Source organism: Poecilia latipinna, unplaced genomic scaffold, assembly GCF_001443285.1.
Source record: "Poecilia latipinna isolate Pla-1442-1.1 unplaced genomic scaffold, P_latipinna-1.0 Scaffold1693, whole genome shotgun sequence".
In the NCBI taxonomy this organism is placed as follows: domain Eukaryota; kingdom Metazoa; phylum Chordata; class Actinopteri; order Cyprinodontiformes; family Poeciliidae; genus Poecilia; species Poecilia latipinna.
Genome location: NW_015114309.1, coordinates 93,994 through 121,670, shown reverse-complemented (window position 1 = coordinate 121,670; position 27,677 = coordinate 93,994). Strand labels below are relative to the sequence as shown.

The window sequence follows — 27,677 nt, the reverse complement described above, 5'->3', positions numbered from 1 at the left end:
TATATATATATATATATATATATATAGAGCTAAGGTGCATATTGTGACTCAGAGCTTCTAGTAACTACGTTGTGTTGTCAGTGATATTTGCAACTGAAATTGAAATGACTGCACAAATGAATTTTGTTGCTTGTTATGACCAGTAACATGGCACACTTTCATAATGGCACTTAGTACTTCTAACATAGTATTCTACTTTGCGTGTCACTAAAGACTTCCTTCACAGCACACGCTGCATTAAAAACAGGCACTAAATCATTATTTTAGAATAATGAGGAATATAAAGTTATCATCTGTGTTTCAACTATTTTAGTTACATCTGAAAATTTGTTTGTTTTGCTGGCAGAAGATACACCAACCTGTAAGGACTGCTTCACTCCTACCTGCAGAAACAATCTCCTACCAACTCTGAAAAACTCAAACCTGCTCACCACCGGGTACACCACCAGCAGCTCTTTTCCCTTTAAGCCTAAAGGTAAAAGTTCATGCACCTGCAGTTCAGTGGGTTCCTTTTTTTTCTTTTTTTTTTAATTGTGAGGTATTTATTCATTCTTCCTGCTCAGCCTGTGACCTCAGCAGAACCAACCTTTCTCTTACAGGCAAATGCAGCCATGGAGGCTTTCTTGACAAAAGTAGACTTCTGAGTGCCACGGGGGGGATCAACAAAGACACCACCTCATCAATCTTCTCCCCTCACCATTACCTCCATGTGGAAGCTGCAGGTCTGGCTGCCATAGCCACCCAGACTGCCCTGAGAGATCTTAAAGACACTGTGGGCCCCAAGGCCTTCCTGAAGTAAGTTGAGACTAATCCTATGAAATGCTCCAAACGCCTAACGCAGTTCTCTCAGTACTACTGTATGAATCAATGAAAAACATCCGCTGACAGGCTCTTCAGCGTGAGGCAGGCTCCTGCATTGGTGTTTGTCATGGATACCACAGGCAGCATGTTCGAGGAGATCACCGCCGCCCGACTCAGGGCTCACTCCATCATCCAGAGCCGAGCCAGCCGTGCAGAGCAGCCTGGCACCTTTCTGCTTGTGCCCTTCCATGATCCAAGTGACCCCACTTTCACTTTTTGTTGACACGCTTCACAAGCAAATGGAGCTGTAGCACAGCAATTTATTCTTTCAAACAGTTCACATCTTCATCTTTTCCTCGGCTTTACAGACAGCATGACAAGTAGGCACGCTTAAGGGGATGCATAGGGGAACTTGTCATTTAAGTACGGCAGTTGTGTGTTGGATCATCATGACATCAACACATGTCTGTCGTGTATGTAAAAAACTAAGCACTTCTGCTCTAATTGAATATTAATAATGCAAATATGGTTTTGTGATATTTAGAATATGAAAATGATCAAATATACAACTAAAACCAAGGGAATGACTGAACATGAACAAAGTTTAATTTCTGATGACCTTATTTCAGTAAATTCAAGGTAAAATATGAGGGTTTGATTGATCTGTCGTCACTTGCCTGGGTTTTATCTGCAAGGTTTTTCTATCTTCCTGATAAAAACGCATCGTCCACCACAGCTACATGACCTTCTAAAGCTTTTTATCCTGCAATAATCACCAGTTATCCTATTATTTTTCAAGGAAAAAGCCAAATCATGAAAGTATATACATTATCATATCATATTATTATCATATGATACAGAACAATAAAACACTCCCCTGCCCTAACCCACTTCTTTTTTATGCTTTCTTAGAACAACAGATACAGAAAAAACAAACTGTGTAACTGTTAAAGTAATTTGGTATTTGGATCGCATTTGTTATAAAGTCTTTTCTTATAACTTTAATTTTATCGTTTTCACAATAATATATTTCTTTAATTTTAAAGAATTTGGACCAGTTTATGAAGCTGATGATCCAAACCAGTTCATGGAGCACATGGAGACCCTGATGGCTCTGGGAGGAGGAGATGAACCAGAAATGTGTTTTTCTGCCATTCAGGTAAATTTAGAAACTAAAAAATTCAGAGTAAAAAGAACAAAAGCTCATCATTATAATAATATGGAAGCCCTACTGGTGAAATTGTATTTATAGTGACAATACATCCTAAAGAAATACAGTTAATCTTAATTAAAAAAAAAAAAAAAACAACGGGTGAAGTTAGAAATTATTTTTATGTGCTATTTTTTTGTAAGTCACTCTTTCATGCTTCTTTGAAGGACACGTAGATTCAGTGACACTTTGATAACTCTAAACAAAAAAGTGTTTGTAGATAATGTTTTGTGGCATTACGAACACTATAAAGACCCAGACCTGATTTGCAAAGCAGTTGCTCACCAACTATTCTCTAGTTTTCCTCTAACTCATGCGTGACAGTCATTTGTATTTAAATCTTCTCTGTCCAATCTGATTGAAGTTGAACTACTTGGCAGAGAGGAAGTGGCTTAGATTATCTGGCCCTGCAAATCTTGCAAAAGTCGAGCTGCATTCAAAAGAATGTCACACTGTCTAGGTTTTTAATTTAATAATTTTTAAAAACCATTTATTGTCTCATATAATGTAGTTGAAACATTACCTTGGAGATAATGTAGCTGAAAATGATAATAAAACAAGTTTGTTTATTTTCCTTTTTTTTCTTTTTATTCCAAACTTTCTAAACTAAAGGCATCATATTTAAACTTTGAAATATATTTTCTTTTATTTGTGCCAAACAGTGTCTAAGTAGTAAGTAATGACTTTCTATGACTGTGAAATACAGTTGTAGGTCTCCTTTTTATCCACACGATGGCAGTGTTTGCCAATGTCGTTTGATTTGTGCCTTTGTTTCTGCTCAACACTCAGTTGCCAGGCTTTTTGAAGAAGAAGAAGTGAGTTCTGCACAAAACAAAAATACACATGCTGACGACCTGTGTGTGTGTTCACAGCTGGCCCTCAGTCGCAGCCCACCAGAGTCTGAAATCTTCGTGTTCACTGACGCTTCTCCCAAAGACGCTCATCTCTTTGATGCTGTGAAGGCGCTCGCACTTGAGAAACGGAGCAAGGTGGGTTCAACTTTAAAGAAGAGACTTAAAAAAAAAAATCCCAGCAATGGAAGCGTTATTGAGATCAACAGATAAGTAAATGTATAACAAGTAAAATATTTTTACTCTTTATAAAAAAATTATTAATATCTGACTTCATTATATGTGGGGAAAAAATCTATTATTATTAAATGTGTGTTGTTGTTTTTTTTTTAATAATTTGACCTGTTGCTCAAAATCATTCAGCAGATTTGACACTGTCAGAGACAATATGATTGGTTGAAAATTAAATGGCTGTCCTGGGAAGCCAATCAAATGTTAGGAACAATATAAAGCGCAAAAAAATCCAAATAAATACCGAAAAAAATAGTTCGTGATTATTAAATAATTTAAATATTTCAGTATTTGTACAATTAAAATATATTTAAATAATTATGGAAATATCAGTATTTACATTTATGAGCCACATTATTTCATTTTTTTAATGCTGTGTAGGCCTTGAACAACAAGGCATACACACTGAAAACACAAGCAGACAGCTACAAAGGAAGAGGTATTTGTGTTCAGCTTTGTGGTTGGACTTTCTGCAGATAACATTTCTCCTCACTGAAGAGCAGACACAGAAAAGCAGCAGTAGGAGGAAGAGAAGCAGTAAGAAACCTCTGTCCCCCGATCGCTTCTCTCTCTACTCCTCCCTGTCGCTCGTGTCAGGAGGAATGGCTGTATTCACCACCAACTCTGACATCCACAAGGTCTCCACCATAGTGGAGGACAACACTGCTGTGGACAAGGTAAATAGTTAACTCCATATTTTTTTTTAAACATATCACTCTTCCAGCTGTGAATCAAAGCTGCATACCAAACCACTCTCTTCTTCTCAGGTGACCCTCTTCCGTGCAAAAAGTGATCCAGAGTTAATGTCTGTGCATTCCTTCAGAGTTGACAGCTCAGTAGAAAACATCATCCTACACATAACGGGCACCATGTCTGAGTGTATCCTCACCAGTCCGTCAGGTAATGTTTGCACGGTTTCCAAAAGTGTATCATCCAATGCAATGTCAGGAGAACGTATCTGAATATGGAGTTCTATGTCAAGAAGCATATTTTTCTTCTCTTTCTGAGTTAAAAGTCCACACAGTTCACCACTACCTTCTTAGAATTCCTTTTGAATAAATAAATATGTAAAATGTTATTTATGTAGGGCCTTTCAAGCTATAGGTCACAGAGTTGTCCACAAAAAACATCAAAGCCATTAGACATAAGTACATTGAATAGTTAATTAAAAGCTATTGTAAAACAAGCTTTTTAAACTCATAGGGGAGAGGGTTGCAGAGTCCTGTAACGTTGCTGAGAAGGTTTTGTCACTTCTAGTTTCCAGCGTTGTATGTGGCACAACCAGCAGACAGTGCTCACATAATCTTAGGGATCTGCTAGAAAGTCCCAACATACATTCTCGTGATTGGCCATTCAAAGCCCGAGATCCTAAAGTGTACCCTGAGGAGTCAGTGCAGGGGGGTGAGTGGTGGTGCGATGTGACAAAACTTCTGTGGTTTGGTCTGCAGTCTGGCTGCTGTGTTCTGTTCAATCTGAAGATGGCTGAGTAACCTGTTAATGTCTTCTCAATTTTCAGACAAAAGACAATCCATACTGAGAGAGCAAGGCCATCTAGCAGAGTTGGAGCACTTCCAGGGTTTTTATCGTATCAAACTCTTGCCTCCTGTTCAGGCTGGTCAATGGAAGCTGCAAGCCAAGAGTGACGATCACCTAACCTTCACTGTGATAGGTAAACAAAAACATATCTACAGTATGTTTTAACATGACCGGAAGTGAAAGGTCAGTCTAAGAAATCTTTGTTTTCTGATTCATACTACCAGGTGACAGCAGTGTAGACTTCCTGTACTACTTTGCCACTGTGACTAATAATACACACCCAGGTCTGGCCAGAGTGGAGGGCAGTCCTGTGGCAGGTGAAGCTTTGTTTATTTACTGGGTGTTAATGTGTCTCTTTCAAAATTCTGCTACTTTAATGTGTGGTTACCATACATTATATATACATATATATTTCAGGTGCCCCAGCCTTCCTGGTGCTCACAGTGACGGGCCAATCTTCCCCTCCAGAGGGGTCGTTTTACGCGACGCTGCTTGGTGCTGAAGGAGAGAGTCTTCAGGAAGTGAAGCTGAATCAGTCTTCCTCTGTGCCCGCCCATGGCTTGGAGGAGCTTGTGGGCTTCGTGGACTACGTCCCCACAGTTCCCTTCAGTGTTCAACTTGCAGGCTTGGACAGCAGAGGGAAGAAGCTGGAGAGAGTTTCCACAGAGAAGATTCAGCCCACTCACGTTCAGATAAAGGTTAAAAAAAGGGTTATTTTTAATCAATTTGGTATAGCTGAGTTGATTTTCACTTGTTTCCATGCTTGTCTCAATCTAAGTTAGTGCTAATCTCAGACAAATGTTCAGAAAATTCCTGCTTGTTTTCAAAAACAGCATATTTTAAAGTGAGTGTAAAAAAACAATCAAGAGTTCAAGTGTAGAATAATTCAGTTTTTGTTTGACCAGTCACACAAAAATTCAAGGTTATCAAAACTTGCCAAGATTCCATAACACACACTAAAATAACCTTTTAATTTGAAGCCGATCTAGGGACCTTTTCTAGCCATAACCAAATAACTGGACATGTAAATAAACATGTCCAGTTTTGTCCATTTACAGTAATTTAGCTCTATAGTTTTAATAGTTCACTTATCACTTTGTGCATCTCAATCTCCTCAGATGATGTCGACCCCCCAGCTCGTACCAGGCCACCACACAGTGGTGAGCTTCACCATCTACAACCACGGTCCTGCTCAACTTTTTAATATAACAGCTGACGATGACTGGGGTTATCTTCTGACGAGGGGGCCACACAGGTACGCAGACAGAATAGAAATGAATCTGCTGAAGGGATATTCTTTAACTCTATGTTAGAAATTGTCACTCACGTTAATGCAAATTTGGGCTTTTTGTTAATCAGGTTGTTTGTTAAGGAACAAGGCTCTTCCGATGCAGAGGTGAGCCTCCTCACTCCTGCCACGGCTCAGGCTGGAGCGACTGTGACGCTCACGCTCACTGTTCACGCACTGAACTCACTGGAATCAAACTATGCAGTGGCATTTTTAACTGTGGTCCCTTTGGTGAGCAAAAGAAAGTATTTGATTCATATACTTTGATTCTCCTAAGAGGAGGAGTCTGTTAGTACAGACTCCTCCTTGACTGGTCATTGCCATTGCTTTCTGACAGGATGCTGACAGATCTCCACCGTCTTGCTCTGCTGCATGGATCCAGTCTGACTGTCCGGCGGATTGCACCAAGTCCAGCTGGAGAGTGTCTCTGGTCGTGTCTGATGATGTCCACTCTGGCCTCGCTGCCCTCCAGATGCAGAAAGGCGGCGGTGTTTTGACAGTTTTCATCAAGCCGCCACCCATGGAGGACAGCTTTGAGGAGGCCCTGCCCGACCTGGAGCATCAACGCCCACACAAAAACAAAACAACCGGCCACCATCGGCATCACCACCACCGCACAGCCAGGTTACGGACAGGGGAGTCCCCTCTGAACGTGTCTGAGTGGAGACTGGCTTCATCGCAGCCCCTGTGGGTCGTGTACACGTCCAGCTGCTGCTCGGCTCAAGCCGAGCTGCTGGTGTGGGACAAAGCTGGAAATATGAAGCGCTGTATTCTGACTTCTGACCAGCAGAGGGGACAGAGTGACACGACCACAGAAACCAGTGGAACCGGACGAGCAGCACTGACGGGCATCGTTTTCCTGTTGGTGGGCCTGCTGTGGTCCCCTCTGATGTAGATCTATGTAATTACAAATGTTTTGCGGCTAGCTTCAAATAAATAAAAGTATTCAAATAAATGCTGATAATGCTTTAATGTGAAACGAATAATTATAAAATGCACCAAAGCACCAAATTATAACTTTCCTAATAGGATATGAAAATTTTTTAAAAGTACTAGATGGTACATTTTAGTGAGAGAAGTATAAGGTAGCAGTTCGAAGCAGGAAGATGGAGAAAGATAAATAATTTTAGAACCTCCCACACCTATTGGCACCACTGGTAAAGATGTGTAAAAAGCCTCCAAATACATGAATCCTTTGTTGCGACAGCATGATCTCTCACCGCAAACTTCTAATGAACGTAATATTTCATTTGAACACACTTATTTAGTGCAACAGGAAAAAATAATGCTTAATAATTACCTTTCAGAACGTTCCTGGTTTCACACTTATTGACACCTCTCCTGTTAATTCTTTGAACAGCTCTCTTTTACCACTAGAACTTAATGGTCTCTTTTTACATGTAAAGTTATTGGAGCCCACTGAGCAAGGGAGATATTTCTCCATTCCTCTTTCTACAGTGTCTCTAACATTCAGATGTGTATTTTCTTCCCTTCAGTTCACTCCACAAATGTTCTCAATTACCTAGCTTTGGGGACTGAGATGGTGATGGAGCTTTTGCTTTCTTTCTGTTAAACCTTTTTTTTTGATTTGGCTATTTTGACAGCTATCCTGTCAAAAACCCAACAATTACTGATCGTTGCGTTCAGTAATCCCAACGATCAGTTGGGTCTCAGAAATGCTCAGGTGTTTCAACGAGCCACACACTCCAAAAAGACTTTACACACCTTTAGGATGGAAACAGGTTCACAGCATCACAGATCATCAAAATTCACAAGATAAACTAAACTTCAAAGTAATTACCTTTCTGTGTGTTTGGTTAATATTGTTATGGAGTGAAAGGTGGCTAATAAAAACAAATCACACCATACTCCCTAACCCCCACCCACTGAGAACAAAGCATATTTATACTCAAATCTGTCCGTGGATGTGGTTCTCAATCAGTCCAGTTCGTCCTTTGGTTAATGCAGATCTCTTGACTCGCATTTTGCTGCAGTACATTCCCTTGTGCAAAACAGCTAGAGCAACATAATTATTAACTATTAGCATAATTTTATCCCCCTACAGTATCTTTTCACATCACTAATTCTCTTTGAAGGCAAAGCAGATCCATCCATCCAATATAACAAAAGGATTTATGAGTTCTCTATCTGGAATTAAAAGCCATTGCTACCAATCTCAATGGGCCCACCTGTTGAAGTGTGTTGAAATGAATGGGCAATATTTTAAGCAGCGCGTTTCACTGTCCCATTCCTAATTTACATCTGTTTCACAGTTGTCAAGACCTCTACGACGAGCTCTGTAAACAAAACATCGCCGACAGCTTGGAAATAATTTACAATTTCACTGAAAACTGATTAACTGCCCATACAGTTGTTTATTACATGTCTGTGCTACATAGAAAGACAACCAGACACACAGTTCAGAGATCAAGAGAAACTCTGGGTCTAGACCAAACCCGTTGGCATGTTGAATGAAAAGTGTGGCCAGAAAGAGCTTCCACCAGAGGTGGAGGAGAGAGGACACTGGGGAAGCAAGGTGGAGTTTCTCCTGGCCGTAGCTGGAAATGTTGTCGGCCTCGGCAACGTCTGGAGGTTCCCGTACCTCTGCTACAAAAACGGAGGGGGTAAGGCGATGCTAGATTTAAACTGATAATCATGGCTTTACTCTACGATAAGAAAACCTGAAGAAAATTAATACTGAAATCAGTCTGGTCAGCAGCCCGAATTTAAATAATATACAGTATATATAGGTTTTTATAAATTAAAGCCGAGATGAGATGAGATGCATCAGTCAGCTAAATAACAATTTTACAAAAAGTATATTATGCAAAGCTGTAAATTTGGGGATAAAAACTGTATTTGTTTCCCACTGCAAATACCAGAGTAATGAGCTCTATGAAGGGTAAAATAAAACAGGAGATTTGTTCCATGTTTTCTGGGGATTTAAGTGTTTTAAAAGACTTTTTCTTGTCAACTTGAGGTGATGTCTTCAAATCATCCCTGTGAGACTCTCGTAGTTTTAGGGATTGATTGAAACCACGTGAGCAGATTAACTGAAAGTAAATAAATAATGAAAAAATGTCTAGGATGTTCCGATTTGTTCAAACAAAGAGTCAAAGTGCAACATTCCTGTTCTCAGGACCAATTGATGATTGTCGAAACGGTCGAAACATTTATTGATTTTAACTCAAGGTTCAAATTCTTCCAGGAGAACATTATCCTTCATGGAAACTTAAAATATTAAAACCTTCCCAAGAAATCTTGTGGTATTACTCTATTTAGGGATGTAACCTTTCAGTAATGAGAAACAAGTTGGGAGAATGATCTGCAGACTATGCTCCAGTGGATCCAATGTCAGTGGCTCACCTTTGATTTTATAAATGGTTTTCTGCATTGTTATATTCTAAATATCTTAGGACATTATTTTACTTTACTTTTCTGCCATTAAAACATTTAAGGAGTTGTGTCTTTCTATATTTCCTCATGTTTTAAACGCAAACTTTAGCATATTATGTCAGGATTTTAGTTGAGACGCCAACACAAACAAGTGCATAGTTGAGAAATGGAAGAAATATGATGCAAGGTTTCCTTCCTCTTCACAATGATGCACTATTTTATGTTGGTCTTTCACATGAAATCCTAATAAAAGTCATACGTTGTTGATTGCAACATGGGAAACTGTAAAAAAAAAAATAAATTCTACTATTCAAAAAACATCAAGAAAATGGTTCCAGTACAATGCAAATATCAGAATCTAGTGTCTTAATTTGTTGTTTTGATCCTCTCAGCCAAGTAGCTGATTATTTTTGTAAATATCAGGTGCATTCTTGGTGCCATATCTGGTTTTTGTGGTGACCTGTGGCGTACCTCTGTTCCTGCTGGAAACAACCATGGGCCAGTACACCCAGGAGGGGGGCATCACCTGCTGGAGGAAGCTGTGTCCGCTAGCAGAAGGTAAGCCCTGCAGGACTTTACTCTTTGGAAACAGAGAAAGTAAAACATCATGAACAACTCACTGATAAGGTCAAAATATAAAATGGATGGTTCTCCTGCAAATAGAAGCTTAGAGTCACAGCAGCAAATTTAGAAATATTTAATCAAATCTTAAAGGAGCCCTTTCAGATTGTTTGCCTGCACTTGTCAAATGCTAACAAGATTGCTGATGTGTAGGACTTTCCTGAGGGTTCAAACATTAACCTGATTTAAACAGTTTTCTAACTTTACTTTTGTGTCTAAGTGGAATATCTCACTTCAGGCACTGGATAAATCGAGGCTTTTGTTGTTTTCTGTTCTGCAGGTATAGGCTTTGGAGGACAGCTGATCCTCTTCTACAGCTGCATGACGTACATCATTATTCTGTCCTGGGCTTTGCTCTATTTCATCTTCTCCTTCAGCTCCCAGCTCCCCTGGGCCAGTTGCAACAACTACTGGAACACAGGTTGCATGCAAATGTGTTAAAAATGTTCCTTGCCGTCAGACGCAACATAATCACAGAAGCATAGAGACAGACCTTTTTCACCACCATCTTTTTCAGAGGACTGTGTGGACTTTTCAACAAACAGCACCTCCAAGTGGACCAACGGGACTAATTCCACCTCAGCGGCCACAGAATTCTGGGAGTAAGTAAAGCTAAGGAAGCTGCTCAGCTACTTATGAGGCCGATACGAAATGCGTTTTTGATTTTTAGACGGCGTGTCCTGGCTATCTCAGGGGGAATTGAGGAGGTGGGCAGCATCAGGTGGGAGGTGCTGTTGTGCTTGATTGTAATGTGGATCATCTGCTACTTCTGCATCTGGAAAGGAGTCAAGTCCACAGGAAAGGTTAGATGATCCTTTTTTACAGAATCACTGGTGCTGCATTTATAAGCAGAAAAAAGTCTAAAATACATGTAGTTTTAGCTTAATATTTTTAGTTTTTCAGAACGTGTACGAAGCTTCAGTTGTTGATCCATGCCCTCTAATTACCTTTGGATATAAATAATATGTCACTCAGAAGACTGTTTTCTGTAGTCAGCATTTGAAATGGAAGAATTTGTTTTAAAACCACACACAGTGAGGGTAAAGGAGTGGTACAGGAGCTAAACAAGCCACTCCAACACAGAATGGTATCTTATGGTCACCATGACAACCGGTAGAAACAAAAGCCAGTGGTTTGAAGTACATGGCAGGTAAGAAAAATAAGGAAATTTTTTCTGAACATCACATAAACGTGCAAATTGTTCCACATTCACTGTTGTGCTTAGACAATACCAAGAATGATTTTTCAGAATGCAGAAAAAAAAATCTACTCAACCTGACTTAACTTTTATCAGAATTTCAGTGAAATTATGCCACAGCTTATTGCTACCACATAATACACATGACTGTCAAAGATGCCAAAAATGTAGAAGGTGCTATTCAAAGTTTGGCTTTAAATTGTCAGCTTATGTTTCCCCTTTTTTCAGGTGGTGTACTTCACTGCCACCTTCCCGTATGTCATGTTGGTAATCCTTTTGATCCGAGGACTGACTCTTCCCGGCGCTCTTGAAGGAGTCCTTTATTATCTTCTTCCTGAACCGTCACGACTCACTGACCCTCAGGTAGGCTCTGAGGGACGAAAGACTGAAGAAAAGCTGAGTTTTGAGACAAACGTGGCCACTGATGCTGTTGTTGGGGCAGGTGTGGATGGAGGCCGGCGCACAGATCTTCTTCTCCTACAGTGTTGGGGTCGGCTCTATAACCGTATTGGGCAGCTACAACAAACACAATAACAACTGCTACAGGTAGAACAGCTTGTTGGTGCCTATAGGCATTCTGCATCTCTGCTGAAGTATATTATCCATGTATCAAGTACAATGAATGTGGCATTGCTCTGTTTTGTTAGGGACTGCCTGTGGCTGTGTTTCCTGAACAGTGGCACCAGTGTTGTAGCTGGGTTCGCCGTGTTCTCTGTGCTGGGTTTCATGGCTCATCAGCAAGGCATTCCCATTGCAGAGGTGGCCGAGTCAGGTGCATATTTACACATTTTCAGACATACGTAACGTCATCCTTATGGAAGTTCTGTGGGGATGTTTTTTCTCTTTTATTTTTAGCAGGGACAGGAAACCTGGGCAGAGTTGATGGAAAAATGGACGGGGCTGATTTCAGGGCAATCCTCAAAGAAACTTGATAGTGACTGCAAAAACTTAGAGACTAAGTTTCACCTTCTCGGCTGGACAAAATCCCTGCAGCCTGAATCATTATAGAATGGTTGACTCTACATATTGTTGATTAAATACAAATATTGTGCAAGTTATATTTAGCATGTTTTTATTTTCAAAACTCAAAATGAGAACCTTTCCCAGGTTTTCTTCCACCCCTCACAGTTACTCACCCACCGGCGTTGATCCGTGACATAAAACCCCAATTGGTTGTGGTTGTAACATGACAACATTCCAAATTGATCTTACATGAAGGACTGAAACTTTCACTGTTTCCAGGAAGCAAATGTCATTGCCCTAAACAATTAAGTTCTGTTGGAAAAAAAGAAAAAAAAATGTCTTTGCAAAAATTTCTGTTTATTCGTTTTATAAAACTCCACAGTGTTATTAGTTTGGTTTTTACCTGGTAGGGCAGTTAATGGATTAATTAAAGCATATTAAAAGAAGGAGATTATTAAATCATCACTTTGACTTTGTTTTCCAGGTCCAGGCCTGGCATTCATCGCATACCCTCAGGCGGTGGCCATGATGCCTCTGCCCCAGCTCTGGTCCATCTGCTTCTTCGTCATGCTCATCCTCTTGGGTCTGGACACACAAGTAAGCTGCTCAGGCAACTGAAGGAGGATCATAAGTATTCATCTAAACATGTAATTCTGTTATTGCCTGCTCTCTGCTCAGTTTGTCGCCATGGAGGTGGTGATGACGTCCATCATTGACATGTTTCCCAGAGCTTTGCGACGGGCAGGACGCCGGGAGATCTTCCTCCTGTTCTTCTGTCTGAGTTGCTTCCTCTCTCAACTCGTCATGATCACCGAAGTCTGTGTTCAACGTTAAAACTTTAATGTTTTATACCTTTCAATACTGAATCGTTCTTCTGCAATTGTTTTTGTCACAAGTGTGAGGTCAACACTTGGAAGAAATCGTCTTTCATACATCTAAAATAAGAAAGTGATTTTCTTTTTTTTCTTTTTTTTTGCTGTTGTTCCAAGGGGGGGATGTTTGTGTTCCAGCTGTTTGACTACTACGCATGCAATGGAGCCTGCATCCTCTTCCTCTGTGTGTTTGAAACTCTGTCCATGGGCTGGGTGTTCGGTACGTACACTGATGCGATGGATGTTTTAATGTGTTTAAATTGTCAAAATTGGAAAGCTCTGATATGGAGAGATTGTGCAGTGATGACAGGTCAAAGTTCCCTCTTTCTCACAATATCTTTTGTGTAATTCAATAGGAGACTAGAAGATGTTCTATTGGCAAAAGAAGGATATACAAACAAAATATTGTGGACCACCTGATTTCATATAAAAAGTATTTTTCAACCTTGCTGTCTCACTGCAAAAGATTACACAGATTGAAGGTTGGACTTATAGTGATTATTTCAAATTATGCTACTGCAATGCAAGATTAAATAGTTTGACTTTAGTTGGGGTCTTAATAATTGTAAAATGTTATTTACACATTGTAAACCTATAAAAGAAATGACTGATTAACTGTTAAATGTTACAACACGACTTTCAAACAAGTGCAATACAGTCTCATCAATATGTAATTATTTAGGGGCAGATCGGTTGTATGGCATCATAGAGGATATGACAGGGATGAAGGCCAATCCTTTCTTCAAAATCTGCTGGCTTTACCTCACACCACTGGTCTCGCTGGTGAGCCACCTGTCTCTCTGTCAGAGTGCTTTTGGTCACTGGATCAGATGTGAACTGTTGAATTCAGCAATTATTTATTCTTAATTTCAAACCAGAGTCTAACTAACCCAATCTTGTTTGCCCTTGCAGGGATCTTTCATATGTTCCTTAGTCGAGTATCAGCCTCTGACCTTTAATCGCTGGTACGTCTACCCGTCCTGGGCTTACGTGTTGGGCTGGGTGCTGGCACTCTCCTCCATCCTGCTTGTGCCTGGGTGGGCACTTTATAAGATGATGACCGCAAGCGGCACACCTAGGCAGGTGAGAAAGCATAGCAATGTTTTATTCAAATTACATTTAAGATTTTTTTTTTATTATTGTAAAGAAAACACAGCATTTAATTTCCAAACTGTGGAGAAATTCTGCTAGGATTTGGAGAGTACTGATGAAATGAAAATGAATGCCACAAAAGTTTATGAAGAAGTGTCAGATAACTTTTTACAGATTTACATCTCCTGTAGATGCTGATAACCCTGATTAAAAACATGTTAGATAAAGGATATCTCTACATTCCTATTCTGTAAAGTTACATTACAAAGTAGATTTTTAAACTATGAACATTTTATGTTAAGGAATGTATTTCATATATTAACCCTGATGTGGCAAAAATCAGCAGTAATAACACAGCAACAGCAAAGTCTAGTAGCAAACATGTTCCTTTGAACTTACCGACGCAGATCTTCTTTACTGTTCTGCAGCGCCTCCAGTACTTGTGCCAGCCTGCTCTGAGTGACTCACCAACTCAAATAAGAGGAGCTGAGCTACAAAACAAGGGTGTTGACCTGATGCAGCCATTCATGGCCAACTGACAGCAGATGTACAGACTGATGTACTGATGGAACTCCTTAAAATTACAATTTAACACGTCAACCAGCCTCACCTGTTGCTCTCCTGTGACGTAAAACAGCCACAAATAAAATCTGCTTCATGTCATCACCTTTAGAAATAACCCACGTTTTAACAGCACTGCCTCAACCGTGTTCAAGGTGACTCAGAGTTTGTTGTTTTTTTTTTTTACATTCATCAGATCTGCTCTTTATGAGATTTCATTCTGAACTTTCTTTTCAGATAATCTCCTGTGTTCAGCATTTTACTTATTCAGTTACCTTTTTTTTTTTTTCTTTTGTGACTCAGACACACAGCCTAGTCAATGAAATAACTGGAAAGAGTACGAAGATGATGTACTCAAGTAAGAGTACAGTTACTTTGATCAAATTTTACCTAATTACGAGTTACCAGTCTAAAATGTTACTCAAATAAAAATAAACAGTACCTCATTAAAATCTTACTTTAAGTAAAAGTTACCTTGCTTCTTGTTTATGAGCAGAAGAAAGTTTCACTTATGTATTTCACAACGAAAAAGAGGAGATATTGGTGTACTTTTGATTAAAGAAGCAGCTTCATAAAGAGAAATACAACATAAAATTCAACATATAATATATATCTCTATGATATATATATATATATATATTTTTTTTTTTTTACAAAGGCACCTGTCTTCCAATTGATGCAACAACGAAGGGATCTGATCACTAACCCACAAAAGGATCAATGCTGTTTGATTTTGTATATTTTATTTATTTTAGCTTTTTTCTACTCATTAATGGATATGATTTCAAATGTAACTGAGTAAAATACTTTACTCAAAACATGCACAAGTAAATGTTTTTCCAAATACATGCAAATTGTGCTGAATTGCAATAATGCTGAACATAAATCTTCTTGTTTTGGTACTAAGATTTACTTTCTTGAACTGATACTTAAGTTGTTTTCGGAAAAGTTTCTGTTATCAAGCTTGTGAGCACTTACTGTCTTATCTGCAGCATTTTGTTATCGGTGTTAAAAGTTAATTGTTTCACTAGGCTGAAGCTAATGACTAGTTTGAGGGGAACCCAGGACCAAAGCTGAATTCTCCCATCCCTGAAACATCTGGAGTTGATGTGAACTACACAAATCTTTAAACAATCCTTACTTTTGCATTGGGTAAATGGGAATTTCCACTGAAAATGGAGGCAAGAGGCAATACAGTAGCACTAGTGTTCCTGTGAGAAGTGTACTCAAGAGTGGAACATGTAATATATTTTCTGATAATTAAGTGCAAAATGGGTTAAACTAGTATAAATAAATGCTTTTTTTTTCATTTTCACCCTGTGTTGCAAAGACCTGAAACACTTTACAAGTTTCAAACAGTAGAATCACTGGTGGTCCACAGCTTTCTACTACTTCATGTGCCAATAAATCAACAGCTTCTGTGCAAATAATCGTTCAATGCAAACCTTCCCTGTTTATATTTTCTTTCCAGAAAGAAAAGATGTGTTGTAAGTATATTATCACCCCATACACACACTTAGCTTCAGCCTCTAGCACCAACTAGTCTGAATTTACTCTGAGACGTCACATTGCCTTTGACAGAGCCTCACTTCAAAAATCCTGAAATATTCCATTAAATCTTAAGTTCTCTGAATCTGATCATTTAAGGGCAATAAGAAAGGGGAATTATATTTAAAAGTCAACAGAAAATAATATAAGTGCGTTTAAAAAACACAGAAATGGGATAAAAATACATATTTGAATAACAGGAAAACAGTATTTTTATCCATCAACAAATTATATTTCTGTGTGATTTATTAGAACCCACACAGTTTTTCTTCATGGGTTGATGAGACACATTGTAGAAATATTCACAGACACACAAACAGAGAAACATTTCACAAATTGCTGTATTTAAATAGCTTACAATTCTGAAAAATGATCCAAAAACCTCTTGAAATGTGAAAACTGGCCGTCAGGCCTGCCTGTTGTATCCTCAAATAACACTTTTACTCCCAGCTGATTACTGACCATTATTTATGTAAAAGCTTTTTGTATCAGTTTATGATACACTGAATAGCATTATTATTATAATTTTACAAAAGGGGACAATATAGACATAGCATTAACATAATTCATGTTACATCCAAACAATAAGAATGTTTTTTTTTTATTTTTTGTATGTTATGGGTTTTCATTCATTTAGTCTCAGCTCTAAACCAATTCGCTTTAGTACTCAATGGAAGTACGAGAATGAGAGTTTTAAAGGTCATCCATCCATTGTTTATAACCGCTTGTCCTAACCTAACCCACAATAAACACAGTCAAACTTTTAAACTTACACTGAAAAGTGTTTAAATGAGTGAAGTAAAAGTCCAAAAACCAAAGAAAACTGTGAAAAATCCCCCCAAAAAAAAAAAACAGTCAGCAGAGATGACAGCTGCTACATAAGAGTATGGTTCATCAAATGATTTTGAAATGCTGCTCGTTTATTCTGTGCATGTCTTAAAAAGAGGTTAAGCAAAGTGATCACATATCATCTGAAGCACACTGTAGCGTTATTAATAAAAGTCTACAATACACAATGACACGCAGCAAACCAAGCTCAGACTATCAACACACAAACAAAAATACCTGACAAGGCGCTTTGCTATAGACTAAATAAGATACTGAGTGGCAGATACTTGGTATCTTGAAGCAAAGAAACAAACAGTGAAGTAGTTTGACATCCAGCTGAGGCTGGTTGACAGACTGCCCACCGTCTTCATCTGTAACAAACTGACTCCTACAACATTAGATGTAGCTGTGATTCATTTTAAAAACTAACCCGGCCTAATGTTGCTTATAAAGGTTGATGTTAAATTGTTTAGTGTATATTTTAGTGATGGGCGGTTCTGCTTATCTACTGACAGTATATTTGTGGCTTGAATTTGACACAGTAAAAAAAAAAATCAAGGCCTTTTTTAAAATACCACAGAAATCCAAGGAGGTTTTCAGAATTGCTTAGTTTTTGGCACAGCTTTTTTTTTTTTTAAACAGGCACCCAAATGGGACCGCTGTCCCACTTGTTCTGAATCCAGTTACTTTATTCCTCTTTTTCATGAGTTGAGTTTCATGAGTTTTAAATTGGAGTTTGAATTGATTATTTTTGAATCGGTTTCCAAAAGTCAAGTAAACTCAGTATGTTGGATTTTAAAAGAGATGCTTCACAGTGACCATATTATAGTGAGTTCAGGTGAGGAGGGGCAGGAAGTACTGTGCACAAGTCTAAAAGCACATTGTGATTCATTCAGTGGTGAGGAGCAACAGTTCTCCAGGATTTCAGTCACTTTTTTTCCTTTTCCACCCACACTTAATCTTATCCAATTCTACAGGTTTGTTGCAGTAAATGTGCTTTAATTACAGCACCCAAGAAGGCATTACTTTTGAGGAGAGTCACTGCTTTTTATCTTAGAAAAATTTTTTTTTTTTTACTTATTTCAGATCTCTGATCTAGACATATCTCACAATAAGTATTTCTAGCCTGTCAAATTATCCAAACTCCTGAAAAAATCATTTTGATTCCAGCTTGAAAGGCAAGAAGAAAATGCCAGTGAAGGTGAATATTTAGGTAAGGCACAGCAGCCAGGCTAGTTATCTCAATCTTTGAAGGCACTGCAGATCATCCTAACCAGTAGAGCTGTCAGGAGACATCATGGTCACAACGCCTGGAGATCTTTCTCTGATCTCAACTTTCTCGTCTTGGTTTACCTGAGATTGCTCTGAGCTGGTGTTAGAAAGGCATGAGCCTTCAGCAGCTTGCAGTATTTTTATGCTACCTAAAGAAATACTTTGTGGTTGACTGACTGGATCTGGATGTAATGGCTTCTGAGATTTGAGTGTCATGTTGAGGTTGGGATAGCTACCAGACTCCGTCATGGCCTGACATACATGTTCCCAGGCTGTGACACCGTTAAGGCTGTGGGCTGGGTTGCTGACAGCCTGGCAGAGTAGCTCTGTGTGTTGACGCAGCTGGGAAATGTCCTGCTCAGTGCTGTTGCTCTGGCGAAGGAGCTCCATTGTACGCAAGGTAATGTCCAACAGACCTGACTGTCTGAGAAGTTCTACCGTGTTGAGGAATCGCCAATGGGGAGGACTAGTGGTGATTTTCCTCTGACGTCCTCCGTCTGAGTGATCAGAGGACGCAGTGTGCAGACTAGAGATGGATAGAGATCCTGGGGTTGTGGACGAAATGGTGAAGGTGGAGGAGGACAAACTGTTTCTGCTTGACAAGGTAGTCAACAGGACAGAGTTTGAAACTGTCGACTGGTTGTGATGATGTTCCTCCGACTGACCTGTAGTTACTGAATTGTCTTCAGTCTTGCGTTCAGTGCATATCCTCTTGCTCAAATATTGGGATTCCTGGTTTGATAAAGACTTGTCAGGTGGTTTCTTGGTAGGATGTGGCGCTATGCGAGGGTAAGAGTTAAGAATAGGAAGGTAGGTGTTTTTTATTTTATTTCCTGTGACTCTCGAAGTTTGGGATTTGAAAGGCTTGATGAGCTGAATCGATGCTGGCACAAAGCTTGGCTGATCCAGGCTGATCATATGGTTGCTTTTCCTCGTGCTGTTATTTACATGCAACTGATTTCTTTTCAGGGTTGTGGCTGGCTGTTGGGTGAAAGAACAGAGAAAAGAAGAAAGCAGCTATATCATTCAGGAATAAACATGGCACGGAGGATGCAAGTTGTTCAAAAAGCTATGTGTTGTAAGAAGGCTATACCAAACTGTGGTTCAAGGAACAATTGAAAACATTTTCACAGATAGGTTGAACTTAAATTGATAGACTTTAAAACAAACTCTTGACCTCAAAAACAGCTTCCTACTTTTGTTCCTACAGGTTTTAATTTATTTCTGTTTCCATTTGCATATGTGCGACTAAACCTCTTTACTAGTGTAATTACCTTGATGATGTAGATGGGTTGGTGAACCTGTTTGGTTGCCATTACAGCAGGATTTCCAGTATTTCTGCCACCATGTACTTTACATTGACCAGTTTGTGGAGCTTCTGCATGTTCTACCAATCTCCGCTGACTTTTGGTGCTCCTCTGGTCCTCAATGTCTGTCTGCTGCCAGTCGGAACCGTCTGGGAGTCAGAGAATACAGGATGAGGTAACAGGGTTCAAATCTTTGTCAAGCATCTTGGGGGGAAAAAAAAAAAAAAAAAAACTTCTGCATCTCATAAAATGCTCAGTTGTGGCTAATTATGTGATGAATCTGAATCCGTTTTCACAATCAATTTAGTGTATTTGTATAGCACATTTCAGCAACACGGCAGGTCAAAGTGCTTTACATAGTGAAAGCACATGGGATATTATAGTCAACAATTGAATATGTTGGACAATGTTCCACGTATTATGATTCAAAAGCAACTCTAAACAGGTAGGTTTTTAGTATAGATTTAAAAGGAACTTGGTGTTTCAGCTGTTTTGCAGTTTTTGGTTCTGGGGATGCAGAGCAGACCAAAACTAGAAGACCTGAGATCTGGAAGGTTGATACAACAACAAGGCTTGTTGTTGTATCAACAATGTAATGTACTTAATTTATTGTGGTGCTAAGCCGTTCAGTGATTTGTAAACAAACAACAGTATTTAAAATCTATTCTCTGAGCTTCAGGGAGGCTGTGTAAGGATTTTAGATCTCATTTCGAAGTTTGGAAAAGCTTATAAACGATCCATAATAAGTCTTAGCTTTGACTAATGCATTAATATTTGAATGTGAATTTGGCTTTTAATTCTGTTCAATAATTGAATCTACTTTATGATCGGATGCCTAATGCGATAGGCTAAGCAAGGGTTTTAAGATGCAGAAAAGAGGAAAAACGTTTGGATGACTAAGGCTCCAAGAGGTCTAATCAACTTGCCAAGATCTGCTTGTGCTACATATGTTTATTTGGAGTATAATTCCTGCAACATTTGCATCTTGTTTTCCTTGGTGTCATATAGCTCCAAATACAAAATCCCCGACAGACGAAATTTGAACCAACAGCCTTCTACTCTGAGTTATCTTCTGGCCAGAACAACGTCTGTTTTGTTGAGATTTCCTGTAGATGTAGTCTGCAGGAAAACATCCTTAACACAGATTTTTTGATATATTGTGAGGTTGGCTTATTTGTGTACATTAATGTAGTTTTACATAGCTTATTAAGGCTATATGCACACATTTACCGCAGACACTTTAACTCACCAGAATACCCGGAGTCTTTTTCTGAGCTGCAGCTGGAGCCTCTTCTGTTAGAATCAACTGCATGCTTCGGGTCACGTATTGTCAGCAAGGTATTGCTGTTGCTCTTATCTTTCGCATTCTTGCTTGATGGTGCACAGGGACGGTTTTCCCTGAAACAAAGCTGTTCTTTCGGCATGACGGCCCTTAACAAAAAAAAAAAAAAAAAAGTGGTGTTTACTACAAGATAAAACATTTTGGTAAAAAGTTTCTTGCAATAGTTTTAATATCACTGAAACTTAACCAAGTTTACCATGTTGCAACCACAAGCTTCTATGTAGTTTATTGAGATTTTAAATTATAGACCTAAGCAGTGACTAGAACTGAAGTGAGTGGAAGAGAAAAGATCAATTTAAATTTTTTGTATTCAGGTGCCTTTACTCTGTCAATGTCCAGTGGAAATAACTGCTTTGGGAAGTTACATAAGTAGTAATTAGAGGAATTTCAGTATATCTGTTCTGTGAAGACATCTAAGGTTTGTAAGAGAATAGCTATGAAGAAACAGCATCAGTTGTCCTCTTGTTTTAATTTGATTAATACAGTTTTTTCTTTTTTTAAACATGCGTTTATTAATTTTATTCATAGCTACAATGATGTTGAGGGTATAACAGGTCTAAACAGAGAACAGCTTTTCTAAAGTTTCGACAATTACTTCCCTGTGGAACTGAAAGTTATTAATTTAATTTTAAAGTTAAAAGTAAATTAATAGCTTTCAGTTCCACAGGGAAGTAATACAAAAACAACTGAATTAATCCTCTAACAATTGGACATGACCTGGTATCTTCCTATTATCTTTCGGCGTCGAAATAAACAAAAAAATCTATTATAATAATTAGCTGTGCATATATTCCATCTTTACCTGTCACAGGGCATTTAGAGCATAAAAATGCGTCGTTTGATTTATCGAAGCTTTCTCCACTCGTGTTTACGATATAATCAGCGGCGGTGGTTCCGTGAATGCACCACACCGTTCCTTCCTGCCCCTGTTGTGTTATGTAACATTCAACTTTAAGACCAGCCCTCTCTTTAGACGCTTCCTTTCGCACTGCTCCTCTCATGTACACATAAATCAACACATTAGACAGACCCTGGGCAAATTTAAAGCTGAAGCCCCAATGTGGGCTTTGCAACCTTGTGAAAAACAAAAAAAGTTGCAGTAGAGTATTAAACGCATCTGTGGAAATAGGTAATACAGCACGTTTTCTCCCAAAAGCAGTATTGAACTTACCTTCAGATGTAAAAACAGTCGATTATATCACGATAATGGTCGTTTCCTCCTTCATCAGAACAGTTTTACAAAGTCAACAAATAGGTTAGCCAACAGCGCCATGTTGCAGCTGTTAACAGACGGATTTACGGCATTAAATACATTTATTGCTCTTTGATACACAGGCTACGCCAAGTAATGAACTAAACAGAAACGGGCTGAGAGTCTGCAATATCTGTTGTCAAACTGGAGAGGCTAACAAAACATCCGATTACCTTCAAAATAAAAGTCTCAAATAACTCAAACTATGAAAACAGCCGCCAGGATCTCGTGATAAAATACTATTTTTGATCATTTTCTGTGCAGCTTATTATTACGGTCAACGGTTTTTATAATCCAGTTAGGAGTTAGTAAAAAAAATAAATAAATAAATCTGAACGTGTCCGTCTTTTGTTTTGAAATGCAGACGCTGTTGTAGGAAACTTAATGACACCGTTTTCACATGAGAAAAGTGGCATGTTATGTCATTTGATCATGCGTGGACTCAAAATTCTTGTTTTCAAAAAGGAAATAAACTGTCAGAAGCATAACTAAATCTCGATTTCTGTCAGTGTGCCGTCAACTAACTGCACTAGTTTGACTACATGCAAGGCAAAACAAACGGTTTTTTACCGGAGCACAGCGCTCATTGGTCAATGAGACAACTACAACAACCAATCATATAATAGTGCACGTACAGTTGGCATAGAGTAGAGCTCCCCACGGTCATGACTCAGAATTTTATAACATAAATTCAAGCATAAACACCTTTAAGCTGGTTTGACTTTATAATTTGTCATGAAATACACTTGTTCTTCAAATATCCTTTTTTTTTAGCTTAAAGTATTGAGTTACTCTTAAGTGTATTGAACAGTTTTACGTGTTATATAAAATCTGGCATAGTCAAGGCAAATGTACAGTTATATGGACAGTTATGTATGTTATATGAACAGTTTTCCTGTCTTGATTGCAAACTGACCATTTGTTGCATACTTTCCCCTTCCTATTTTCTGTCCATTTACTCTTCAATAAAGGCCTAAAACATTGTAAAATGTTAAAAGTTAATGCCTACAAGATTGTTGAACAGTTGTCCAGCAGACAGTTATTGACAATCTCTATGAAGAGACCAAAACAAAATTTAAGAAGCTGGCCTTTTAAAGTGTATTTAAGCATAAGAATAGAAAGTTAAGTGAAAGAAAAATGTAGTGTAAAAATGTACACCAACAGTGATAGAAGCCCCAAGACATTTGCATTGATAGATTTCATAGATTTTTTTTTTACATAAAAATTAGTTAATATTTTGTAGAACTGTTTTCCATAAAATTTGTCTTTCCTCGTGGCATGAGTCATTTTGTGAAGTGCACTTGTCCATACCAGATCAAAACACATTACTGCCAGTAAGGAGGGGGGAAAAAAAAAAAAAGTTTGCTAAAAAAATAAAATGAATATTTTTGGGTATAGTTGTAAATAAGGTAATACCATGATAAAAAAAAAAAAAACAGAAGACAAAACATTGCAGCAGACTTTATTTTACATTAAAAAGATTTCATACAACTTGACAGACAACCCACATCCTCTCCGCAAAAGACAAGAACACATCAGTACAATTAAAGTATTTTCTAAATTGGCTGCAAGTTATTATAAAACGAACTTTGCTTCATTCTCGGCTAAATCCCATGCAAGGAAACACCCAATTTGTCAACATTCAGCATGAAATTTCTCACACTTCTGACCCTTACTCTGCAGCTCCTTATAAAACCCAAGTGATTAGTTCAGATTGAGCTTAGGCCGAGAACTCACGGTGTCCAAGTCAGAGATGTCACCTGCAAACACTCAGCAGACCTGCAGCATTATTCAGACCTGGGTGTCTACTGACTTGCAATGTCTTTGGGGATGAATATTTAATAAAAGTAGCACAGGTCTCTTGGGAGCTGGCTTTGGCTGCAGCACTAGCTAGAATATGCATGATCCTCAGCAGAGTAGGCTCACTGAAAAAGCAGCATAACAAATAAGTTCAGAACAAAATGAAGAGCCATTTTCACAAGAGGTACAACATATTTGGTCACCATGCACAAAAAGAAGATTGACAAATTGCACACCTGCCAACATGGATGCTGGAAGCCAGACACCATGCAGCCTCTCCCTCTGGCGTCGGACATTCCTGCAAAACTTGGCGGGCCAAACAGAGGGCTGCGCCAGCCAGCTGCACAGGCAGAAACACCACACACTGGGCCTCCAGCAGAGAGAGTTCTAGTAGATAACGAGCCATCCACACCACCTATAAGTACAAGTGACCGCTCAGACTCCACCGGCATGCAACAGCAGGAGGAAGATGACACACGATGTGGTTTTACCGCAGCACTGCAGCGAGCGACAGAGGCAAACAGGAGGAGGAAGTGCAGCGGGGGACTGAAGGACAGATCAAACTTGAGCGCACACAAAACTTTGCGTTCCATTCGCAGAAGCTGATGCTTTGTGTAGGTGTGGTCCATCAAGCTGCAGAGTCCAGACACCTGAAATGTCACAAAAATGCTTTAGAACAAAAGTTTTTCAAAAACATGCCTCATTGATTCCAATAGTCTGTTGAGTTTTACAATGAATGGACCATTTATTCGGACATGCTAGCCAGCTCCAGTTTCTATAGTTGGGCAGGAGTGAGGCAGCGTACCTCTGGAAGGAGGCTCTCCTCTTTCTTTGCAGCAAGAAAGAGGCAAACCATGCTAAGGAGCTGGAGGTTGGCTACGGACACCTTCAGCTGTCGCAGGGAGCGGTTGAGGAGGTGCATCGCTAGGTAGAGAGTCTCTTCCTGGAACTGTAGCAGCTCCTGAAAGAAGTAAGCATTGTCTTTATTAAAACACGGTGGTTAATTTAGGTTTTGTCAAACCTGAAACTTTTTGCTAAATTCTTCATTTACTCCCAGGTACAGGTTAGTCTACGTCAGTGGTTCTCCCACACCTTTACAGACTCAATGCAACTAGACTGCCTTTACAGCTTGTTTTATGTAATGAAGGGGGGAAGGTATGGACTAACTCACTGGCACCACATAAGACACAAAGTGCGTTTATGTTTTCAACTTTTAAAATTAAACTTCCAAGTTTGAAGTTGGGGAAAAAAAAATCCCTTGACATTTTGAGTGGTAGAGCTTCCCCCCCACCAACTCCAACTTAAAAATCCAAAATGTCCACCTTGCAAATAGAAACTTAGCAATGGCTGGAGTTTTAGATTTTTATGGCACTTGGTGGCCTCTACCGACAGCCACCAATCAGAATAATGGAGCAAGAAGGGGGAAGACGCACAGCAAAGGCCTCAGGCTAAGGAGAAACTGAGGACAGCTGCATGTAGGGCTCCTTCACAGCACAACAGCTGAAGGTTTGAAGTCATTTTTCTGCTGCATTAGATCACAAACTGAAGTACAGTATGTGTAAAATAAGCTTGGCTTGGATTGTGAATGACAATGGTCACCTGAGTACATTCATTGTCCAAAGCTGGTTCAATAACGTGGACTCGGGTTAGGTTTCACTCAGTATTATTTCTTACTCAAAAGTTGGATTTGAGTGGTAAATGGAAAAAAGTACAATTACCAACACTTTCTAGTTAAACAGCATACATTTGTATTCACTTGGCAAATTATTAATATTTTTCTACATACCTTATAAACCCAGCCCACTGTTGATACATGTGACACAGTTTGCTAACCTTTAAGCTGATGTGATGGAGGTTCCCTACAATGATTTGTTGAGCTTTAATGTTGACAAAGAAAACCACCACTCACATGAACCTGAATGATCCACTCTACTAGGATAGCTCGAGTAGCATCAGTGAAATGGCGAGGGAGATCAGCATTGGGAAAGGAGTACTGCATTTGAGTTCTCTACAGTGTGTAGGAAGGGGGGTAGGGAGAAGCAAAACAGGAAAAACATCTTTAAATGAAGCAGTTGCTGTTTAGCAAATTGTTCCAGTCCTCATGTTTCTCACCATCATGTCCAAGAACATGTCCCAGGCATATGTTCGATCCCAAATAAGGTCCAGATTCTCAAGTGCCATCTCGACTTCGTGTCTCAGTAAGCTGGGAACCAGGGTGTGTAGGCTGTGAAGCCCCTGCAGGTCGTGCAGGTAGAGGAGCACTGGATCCTCCACAGAGCCATCTGCTGCACATAGAAAAGCCTTTTCATTTTTAAACAAAAGCCTTTTCATTTTTAAACAAAAACTGCAAAATACTCTTATATGGAGCCTTTGGCTACTCATTTTTAATTTACAATTCAACCCCCACTGAAATCACAACTTTTTACATAACCGGAAAACACACTGCTAGAATCATGCTCCCCCGTTACTTATTTGTAGTGCACAAACATCTCAAAGTGGACAGACCCAGAAGTGTCTAAAACCTGAAGACACTACCAGCCTTGCATGTCCTGCTATCCTCATGGAAACCCATGATGATGACTTCACTGGTTTGCGTTGATGGCCTCCTTTCCTGTAGAAAAAAATGCATTCATAAGTTGGGCTGCTTAGATATCCAAGCTGTCAGCTGGTTTGGTTCAAAGCACAAGGTGAGTGGGAGAAGGGTTGGGGAGAGAAACAAATCAGCCGCTTTGGGATGACGGTGGTAAACAGGACAGCAGGCCTACCCATCTGCGCTCTGGTTCTATTTTGACTGGGGCCGTTCTGGACTCCTCCACTTCTACAGGCCCACAGGCATTAGCCCAAGTTCTTAGTGGGGCTCTCCTCTCATCCGCCTGAAGGGACAACAGATCGTCTCTGCTCAGATCATGGACATTTCTTTAAATTCCCATCACCTTGCATCTTTTGCAGGATGTTTGCAGAAATTTACGTTGGTTTCTGCTCTGGTCATATTAATCAGAGACTCTCCAACACCTGAGATCAACTAAACAAAAGGTTCCCCCCCTTCACATTTAAAAAATGAACCCATCCAAGCTTGGGATTTCACCAAAATGAGAAAAGAAAGCCACATAAATTTAGAATATACATTTAGAAACAGTTTTGATACATTTCCTTCCTTTTCCTGTCAAATTGTTTGAAGACTGCTAAGCATATAGGCCACATAGTAAACAACCTCAAGTGGGTTGTATTCATAGCGATTGGCAAATTACATCCGATGATGCCATGGGATTGGATCCGATGAACACACACTGCTCACCTTCTTGTGTAAGTCCAACGGGGCCTTGGAGTCGCAGAACCCGGTCCTGGCCATGGTGACAGCCGGAGACGGAGTTCCCGTGTCGGGGCCGCTGCAGCTACTTACGACAGAGTTCAGGGGAGGCCTGGCAGGAGAAAGGAACCACGCTGCCTGGAACGACGCTAATAAACACAGCTGGAAGACACTGATTGGCTTTCAACAGCCGGTGGGTTCAAGTAAAGGGATGATTTATTAAAGAATTGACGCTTCTTAAAGTATAATCTGCAACCTCCACCAAGTACATATAAATTTATACATATTTATAGTTGCACAACTTTTCCCTTTCAGAAAGTCCGATCATTTTCATTTCATTTTTTTCCTTCAAGTATTTTCTTTCGAGTATGTCACTTTATATTCTTTTCCCCCTTTATTTG

General features: G+C 39.4%; 4 protein-coding genes across 11 annotated transcripts in view; 2 read left to right on the top strand and 2 right to left on the bottom strand.

The window, feature by feature from the left end:
• Positions 1-6,885, top strand: part of vwa7 (von Willebrand factor A domain containing 7) — a 12,966-nt gene extending 6,081 nt beyond the window's left edge. For both annotated transcript variants that reach the window (XM_015060205.1, XM_015060206.1), the window contains exons 5-17: positions 347-475; positions 600-795; positions 889-1,058; positions 1,848-1,960; positions 2,884-3,000; positions 3,570-3,770; positions 3,861-3,993; positions 4,610-4,762; positions 4,854-4,946; positions 5,047-5,327; positions 5,748-5,884; positions 5,989-6,148; positions 6,255-6,885. In XM_015060205.1, coding sequence (XP_014915691.1) covers positions 347-475; positions 600-795; positions 889-1,058; positions 1,848-1,960; positions 2,884-3,000; positions 3,570-3,770; positions 3,861-3,993; positions 4,610-4,762; positions 4,854-4,946; positions 5,047-5,327; positions 5,748-5,884; positions 5,989-6,148; positions 6,255-6,812 — 2,441 coding nt within the window. In that variant the 3' untranslated portion in view covers positions 6,813-6,885. The remainder of the gene's footprint in view (positions 1-346; positions 476-599; positions 796-888; positions 1,059-1,847; positions 1,961-2,883; positions 3,001-3,569; positions 3,771-3,860; positions 3,994-4,609; positions 4,763-4,853; positions 4,947-5,046; positions 5,328-5,747; positions 5,885-5,988; positions 6,149-6,254) is intronic.
• A 680-nt stretch (positions 6,886-7,565) lies between these two features.
• Positions 7,566-14,720, top strand: LOC106964594 (sodium- and chloride-dependent GABA transporter 2-like). Its single transcript, XM_015060208.1, has 14 exons — positions 7,566-8,541; positions 9,737-9,871; positions 10,215-10,355; positions 10,452-10,536; positions 10,605-10,737; positions 11,361-11,495; positions 11,575-11,678; positions 11,780-11,904; positions 12,580-12,692; positions 12,774-12,911; positions 13,085-13,187; positions 13,650-13,750; positions 13,880-14,050; positions 14,488-14,720. The coding sequence occupies exons 1-14, from the start codon at positions 8,382-8,384 to the stop codon at positions 14,596-14,598; spliced, it is 1,755 nt and encodes a 584-aa protein (XP_014915694.1). The 5' UTR covers positions 7,566-8,381; the 3' UTR covers positions 14,599-14,720.
• Positions 14,721-16,398: 1,678 nt separating this feature from the next.
• Positions 16,399-22,690, bottom strand: LOC106964595 (CLOCK-interacting pacemaker). 2 transcript variants are annotated; one of them, XM_015060210.1, is made up of 4 exons: positions 22,089-22,690; positions 20,825-21,006; positions 19,543-19,724; positions 16,399-19,249 (listed from the first exon to the last, which is right to left on the bottom strand). In XM_015060210.1, the coding sequence occupies exons 2-4, from the start codon at positions 20,997-20,999 to the stop codon at positions 18,266-18,268; spliced, it is 1,341 nt and encodes a 446-aa protein (XP_014915696.1). In that variant the 5' UTR covers positions 21,000-21,006; positions 22,089-22,690; the 3' UTR covers positions 16,399-18,265. The 2 variants fall into 2 exon arrangements, with proteins under 2 accessions (XP_014915696.1, XP_014915695.1); XM_015060209.1 differs by lacking the exon at positions 22,089-22,690 and adding an exon at positions 21,720-22,024.
• A 924-nt stretch (positions 22,691-23,614) lies between these two features.
• On the bottom strand, positions 23,615-27,452 carry ccnp (cyclin P). 6 transcript variants are annotated; one of them, XM_015060187.1, is made up of 9 exons: positions 27,265-27,452; positions 26,735-26,842; positions 26,505-26,580; positions 26,082-26,251; positions 25,879-25,977; positions 24,775-24,930; positions 24,461-24,619; positions 24,206-24,384; positions 23,615-24,094 (listed from the first exon to the last, which is right to left on the bottom strand). In XM_015060187.1, the coding sequence occupies exons 1-9, from the start codon at positions 27,316-27,318 to the stop codon at positions 23,926-23,928; spliced, it is 1,170 nt and encodes a 389-aa protein (XP_014915673.1). In that variant the 5' UTR covers positions 27,319-27,452; the 3' UTR covers positions 23,615-23,925. The 6 variants fall into 6 exon arrangements, with proteins under 6 accessions (XP_014915673.1, XP_014915672.1, XP_014915674.1 ...); XM_015060186.1 differs by having other exon boundaries at positions 26,082-26,254; positions 27,265-27,451; XM_015060188.1 differs by lacking the exon at positions 27,265-27,452 and having other exon boundaries at positions 26,082-26,254; positions 26,492-26,580; positions 26,735-26,836.
• Positions 27,453-27,677: the final 225 nt, after the last annotated feature.

Excerpts from the sequence above, each read along its gene's own strand:
- LOC106964595 (XM_015060209.1), bottom strand. Across the intron at positions 19,725-20,824 it reads AAAAGACTCCGGGTATTCTG|ACGGTTCCGACTGGCAGCAG; the intron begins GTGAGTTAAAGT and ends TCTGACTCCCAG. Across the intron at positions 19,250-19,542 it reads AACCCATCTACATCATCAAG|CCAGCCACAACCCTGAAAAG; the intron begins GTAATTACACTA and ends TTCACCCAACAG.
- ccnp (XM_015060186.1), bottom strand. The coding sequence starts at position 27,318 with ATGGCCAGGACCGGGTTCTGCGACTCCAAGGCCCCGTTGGACTTACAC. Across the intron at positions 26,581-26,734 it reads TAGAACCAGAGCGCAGATGG|GAAAGGAGGCCATCAACGCA; the intron begins GTAGGCCTGCTG and ends TTTTTTCTACAG. Across the intron at positions 24,620-24,774 it reads AGGAGAGCCTCCTTCCAGAG|GTGTCTGGACTCTGCAGCTT; the intron begins GTACGCTGCCTC and ends GTGACATTTCAG.
- LOC106964594 (XM_015060208.1), top strand. The coding sequence starts at position 8,382 with ATGTTGAATGAAAAGTGTGGCCAGAAAGAGCTTCCACCAGAGGTGGAG. Across the intron at positions 11,679-11,779 it reads CACAATAACAACTGCTACAG|GGACTGCCTGTGGCTGTGTT; the intron begins GTAGAACAGCTT and ends CTGTTTTGTTAG. Across the intron at positions 11,905-12,579 it reads TGCAGAGGTGGCCGAGTCAG|GTCCAGGCCTGGCATTCATC; the intron begins GTGCATATTTAC and ends TTTGTTTTCCAG.